The sequence below is a fragment of the Seriola lalandi genome, unplaced genomic scaffold, assembly GCF_002814215.2.
Source record: "Seriola lalandi dorsalis isolate HSWRI2012SDOR001 ecotype SW California unplaced genomic scaffold, Sedor1 jcf7180002054900, whole genome shotgun sequence".
Taxonomy (NCBI): Eukaryota; Metazoa; Chordata; class Actinopteri; order Carangiformes; family Carangidae; genus Seriola; species Seriola lalandi.
In genome coordinates this window covers 366154-372279 of record NW_019525452.1, presented here as the reverse complement: position 1 = coordinate 372279, position 6126 = coordinate 366154, and the positions used below count along the sequence as shown (strand labels likewise).

The following is a 6126-nucleotide window of genomic DNA, read 5'->3' as shown; positions in this document are numbered from 1 at the left end:
TTTTTCATTATACAACGTGAACCACTGCAGAAGAATTATACTTCATGCACAGACCAGCAACAAACTAGGACCTGATCCTTTAATATTTTCTTTACTTTTTGAAGACATGTTTCTTTTCACAGTTCCTAGTGGTACTGAGCGATAGGGAGGGCAGCGATATGTTATGGGGAAAACGCTGCATGTTTTGTTTGTTTTGTTTTTTTATTTTTTTTGCGACACAGCTGAGACAATAGTATTAAAACAACTGACTTGTGATCAGTTGTGTTTTCTTCAGTTGTGCCGCCACAGTGGAGAAAATCTGACTGTAGATCAGTGACATTAAAACGTGATGTGACGTCATCGTGATGGCGGAGGGTTTTGATTGGTTCGTTCTTCTGAGTTATTGTGCTACTGCCAGTACTGTAAAGCGCTGTGGGAGTTTCCAGATAACCCAACGCTAATAACTAGAAAGGTGAGTTGTCAGTCGCTTTGCATTTTTAAATATCGCTTTCAGAATACAGTAAACTCTTTTTTAATACCCGTTTCTTTTTGCGTTAACATTGATATATAACCCAGGGCCCGTCTGTATCAAGGCCCGTGTTAAGCTAACGTAAGATAACAACGTTGTTTGCAAGCAAGTAATTTCCCGTTAATGTCCGTTATTGTTGATGCAGTACACATTTCTGTCCATAGTGAACGGTATATTTGTTATATTTAGTCATTATACACCAAGCTTGATAAGTTCAGCTTGTTCATTTAGCTATATAGCTGTTTGAAGTGCCATTTTTTTCCTGATGTTTGTGATGTTTTTTTTTCCCTCAGAGAAACGTGACTGGTTACGTAACGTGGCAAGGGGGTAATTTGCTCCACCGGTTGCTGCTGGGCGTATAAGGAACTACTACGACTCTCCTCGGCTTCCAGTTGCTTTAGTAGATATTATTTGAAAAACGACGACAACATAGCACATTCACAGCTGACATTTTGCATTACATGTTTCAACTCAGCGTCGAGCAGACTGCGACAGTAGGTAGGTAGGTAGGACTGCCGAGTTTGCAGAAACAGGCCTTTCAACATTGTAAACGACAACACGGGCGTAACGCTTCAGTGTTATGATTACATTAACATTAGCTTGGGGTTATAGCACAGACGACGTTTGTTTTGGATAGCTAGTTTTCAAGGAATGTAGCTTAGCTTGGTTTTTGTCAGTCCCTCGTTGAGACGTCTGCTTTTCAGTCTTTTCCAGGAACATACCTCTAAAACAACTATACAGAATACAATTCAATTACATTTTCTTTCTCACAATATTCAGTAACTATACAGCATAGAGGAAATACGGGCATATACAACATGGCAGAAAATGGAGGTCAAACCTAATTTAGATAATGATGCAGACTTTACATGAAAAAGCAAGTATAATTTAATTTGCTGGCTTGCGCTGCTGAACAGCATTTTATTTTAGGTGGTGTTTGTAAGCCTCATAAGGCTGAGCTACAGAACACCAGAAGCATGTCCTGTTATTTCCAGACTTTGCAGTGGAGAGTTGCATCTTTACATGTCTATTAATGTAATGTCTGTGTGTGTTTTTATTTATTTATTTTATTCTGAACAGTCTTGATACAGCTGGGAAGGTGGAGAGAGGCCATAGGCAGACGCTGATTATGGCTGCCGTCCATCACCAAGGGTACCCTCTCAGGGACTCACTATGCTGGGATGAAACGGAGTGTCTAAACTACTATGGGATGCTGTCTCTCCATGAGGTCTTTGAAATAGTTGGTTCTCAGCTGACAGAGACTGACATTGAGGTGCTGTCATTCCTTCTGAATGAAACCTGTTCTGCACAACACCCTCTTGACCCAGAAGGCTGGACAGTTGAGCACCATGAGGGTGATCCAGATGACTCAGGTGTGTCCCCGAGTCCTGAGTTGCTAAAGGCATGGAGGCGTCTAAAGCCTCAAGCCTCCCAGCATCCCTTAGTGGCCTCATATGAGCCCAAGAGTGGCCTTGAGCTGTTGCTAGAGCTAGAAAGGCGAGGATACCTCAGTGATGGCAACCTGGAGCCACTCCTGCAACTACTAAGAGTCCTCACCCGTCATGATCTGCTGCCTTTAGTGTCCCACAAGAAAAGGAGGACAGGTGAGGATGAATCACAGGAGTGATTGACTGCAGTGGCTTCTGCCTCTCCACATAATGGCCTTCAAGAATATGTCAGTCATAACTGCATTCCTGTCCTAATAGCCCTAGCCTAATGATTGCTAATCTATGTTTTTCTGCTTTTCAGTTTCTCCAGAGAGAACTGGATGGAGGTATGGGACCAAGAACAGGGAGTTGGTGTGCGTCTCTGGAATGCGACACAGCTGTAGACAGACAGAAATACCTTTCCCTTCTTTCACACAGCAGTTGAGAACTGGTAAGTGCACTGTAGTATAGCATTTAGCTGACTGGAGAGCTCAGATGTAGTTTTTAACTGTGTGTATATGTTTGTGTTTTTAAATGTGTCTTTAAAGTTCTCCGTTGAGCTTTGTCAAAGGAAAATTTCTCTAACTTTGTGGCAGACATTACATTTTCTTGAATCTACAATGTTTCCACACACCTTTTTGTCAGTCAAGGAGGCAGACTGTCCAAAAATAAGTGTTTATCATTGCTTACAGTGTAACACTTTTACACTACACTTAACACCAGTGCCTACTTTTTCGTGAAGAGGCACTGGTTTCGTCTCCATTCTTCTGTTGTACTAGGCATGTATATGTGCATCATTAAATAATTGAAAGTGGTTTTCCCCGGGTCAGAATTACATTGCACTCAGTTGAAGCATTAAGAGTAGTTTTGCTGCCTGTGGTGAACCTTCCATGGGTAAAACAAAGGATGTTTTGCTCAGATATGGGCAGAAACAGATAAACATGGAGCAATTAACAAAATGGGATGAAAGGAACAGAAATCAAAAAGGACAACAGCAATCCCAAAGGTACCCCATCCATGCTGATACCTTATTATCCTAATTCTACAAACTAATTCCATACCTGTTCTGTCAGGAATTTACCCTCCTATGCCTGAGCCAACCGCTAGAAGGAGGAGGAAGAAGAGAGGAAATGGCTGGAGCCGTAGGCCCAAGAAAACAAGCAGACAGGACCAGCCACTGCATCCACCACCACCACCACCGCATAAAGTGTCCTGTGGTGAGTGCCGTTCCTGCATTCTTAACCTGTCCCTGCTGTAGTTTTTCTCTTGCTTTCAGTACTGCCGTCATCCCCCCATTTTCTCTTCCACATCACCTCTCCTCCTTTGTTTTTATTAACCATATAAGTTTCAGTATCTCATTCAGTCTGTTAACTGCAGCATCAACACATTTCCTGTTTTATCTTCTTAATTCTGATGTTGTCTATGCTGAACCTCAGCTTGATTTAAGCAGTCAGCATGCCAAGTCTGAGTTTTTTTATTTTTTTCTTTATTTTAATTTTTCAAACAATCTGCCCATAATATCTTAAGGCTTAAACTTGTGCACTCAGTCAGTGTTAAATTCCTTTTGAACTTTTTGTGTTACAAAGAAAAGATTCAACCATGTTTATTCACTCTCTTTTGTGGAGAAAGAAAAATGTAAAGAACAGAGAGAAAGTTTGACACATTACTAACATTTCAGAAGAACTGGAGCAATTACTATGATCCAGTTATTCCTAAATAGCAGCTGGACTGTAGTACAGTTGACTGACATGTTCTTTTTTTATTGTCATGCTCTGACATTGTCATGCTCTTAACACTAACATCAACATCAGGGAAATTTGTCACCCTATCTGTTTTTCCATTCAGTCCTTCTTTGCACTTTTCCCCCCTCATTTAACCTTTTCTCTAACCCATTGGACTATATTCAGCTGCTGCTGTCGATAAGAGCGCAGACTGGTAGGTTGTCTCCTGTCCCTTTGTCTACTCTATACTGAATGAAATTGTTCAGTCACCACTAGAAGTCACAAGAGTCAACTCTCAAACCTTGCATATCTTCTTGAAAAAGGATTTTGAGCAGTTGTTCAAAGCGATCTAACTTCTCTGGAAAGCTGCACTATATAATCCGTTAACAATGTCCCGCTCGATGTTTCAACTATTGCCTGCCTTTTTAATCAGTCTATGCTAGTTTCTCTCAGCACAGTACGATTCAGATAACACATCAGTCACTCTTTGTGTGAAGTTTGCTTAGTCATTCATGTAGACTTTCTCAAACATGTCTTTTGAACGTCCATCTTTGCCTGTTGCCGAAATACTAATTCCACAAGGGCCTGATGATTCTAAATTGATTTTAAAACAATAAAAAATAAATAAGTAAATATGACAATGAAGACAGCCCCTCTTAGTTATTCAGGATGAGTGATGTGCCTGTGACTATAAACATGTTGCTGTCTTGACTCCACATTTGATTCCACCAGGTTGACTCAGGATTGTGACTCAGATCGAGTAACCTAAGACACAATGGATCATGGAGACAGAGGGGGAGACTGAGGAACAAAACAAAACAGTCTTGTCACTCCACTCTGTCCATACATACTGCAGTGTATGTGATCAACTCAGTCATGCGCTCTCTCACAAGTCTGGGCGGATGCCTAAGGTAAAAGAGGCTCTCCCCCTTGTTACAACAGGGGTTGGTGCTGCCACTTTGCTCTGTATTCGATGCTTGTGTATCATAGCGTAGCTGCTCCCTACCCTGTCCCCCTCAGAAAACATAATGTGCTCTAAAAGTAAAATCATCCTGTAATGTTATTTAGTGTTGTGAACTGTGCATCAGAAAACATTCTGTTTGGGATTCCTTATTTATCTATTTCTGACATGGGTTGTTGGTGTCAGTGTTTCACAGAACTGACAAGAGTCCTCAGTAGCAAGCCTCAAATATTTCCAAAAAGTCTTCAGCAGATTTTAGATTTTAATCTTGGAAATTTGATTTCACTAAAACCGTACTGATGGGGATATATGTGGTGAAAGTCCATTTTAAATTCCCTGATATTCACTGCGGATAATAATCCTGGTGAAGTTGACACATTTTCACAAATATGGCCAATGCATGTGTTTATTTTGTTATACAACGACATGACTGTAAAGTAATTTGATGAAAGCCCAGCAGTCATTGTAAGCCTTGGTCAGCTAGATGACATGCTAGACCATAACATGTTAGTGGCTGTGCAAGCGTACAACAATAGGAATGTAAGTGATAATTACATGTTTTGTATCGTGTTGCATACTACACTGAAAATAGCTTAAATATGTCTGATGTTAGAGAAAATTCTCTGCATAACATTGCTGAAGAGAATGAGAACCAGTCTTTACCAGGTTTAGGGACTGAGCAAGTGCTACAGTACATGCTCCACTGTAAAGTTTGAATTGAAATTTTAATGTTGCATTCAGCATGCATGAAGCATTTTCCATTGGTGAAGTTGTAGAGAAAGTCAACACAAGTTTTTGCTGTGCTCAGTTGCAACAGTAATACAAGAGTTGGAACTTTATTTAGAACTGGCCCCTAAACCATTTACAATAACAGAAAAGCTAAAATATGATGGCATCAAATGGTTTCATATAGTTTTAGGCTATCTGTGGTTAAGGTTTGAATAAGCTTTATAGTTAGGGTTTTGTGAAGATATAGTAAAGAGCAGCAGCGTTCACAGCTCCGAATCTTGGACAATGTATCCAGTGCACAGTCGTAGCAATCTGACCTGACAAACAAAATACCGGCACTCAAAGATGGATAATCTTCTTGTTTATTGTGGCCCACAATTATTATCCATCTTTGAGTGCTGGTATTTTGTTTGTCAGTTTAGGGTTTAGTGAAGGACACTGAAGAGCTTAACTTGCAGCAGTAAAGCCCAGTTTATACCTGCAAAGACAAAACAGAAATATGCTGGACATGTTTGTGAAAGTGCCAGTTATCACCGCATGTGGGAAAACATAAAAGTGGTTGTTAACATCTGCCTTAAGATTTAATCAACTCAAATCATAATGTTGAACTAAAATGTCATGTAAGCCACCTCTGGAGTTTCAAGTTATAAAAAATGGTAATTTGGGACACACATTCATACATTGATAAGGACTGGACCCTATATTCCATTTTGGAGAATCTAAAATGGCCGCCAACAAGCAGCTGTTTAAAAAAAAAAAAAAAAAAAAAAGCCCTATCTC

General features: G+C 40.2%; 1 protein-coding gene across 4 annotated transcripts in view; it reads left to right on the top strand.

Moving 5' to 3' along the window:
* The first annotated feature begins 317 nt into the window (after positions 1-317).
* dedd2 (death effector domain containing 2) overlaps positions 318-6126 on the top strand; it is a 12162-nt gene continuing 6353 nt past the window's right edge. For 2 of the 4 annotated variants that reach the window (XM_023429901.2, XM_023429900.2), the window contains exons 1-5: positions 318-451; positions 802-1010; positions 1589-2112; positions 2258-2386; positions 3009-3152. In XM_023429901.2, the coding sequence (XP_023285669.1) occupies positions 970-1010; positions 1589-2112; positions 2258-2386; positions 3009-3152 (838 nt within the window). In that variant the 5' untranslated portion in view covers positions 318-451; positions 802-969. Of the gene's footprint in view, positions 452-801; positions 2113-2257; positions 2387-3008; positions 3153-6126 lie in introns of all 4 variants that reach the window. The other 2 variants (XM_023429902.2, XM_087180304.1) reach the window with 2 other exon arrangements.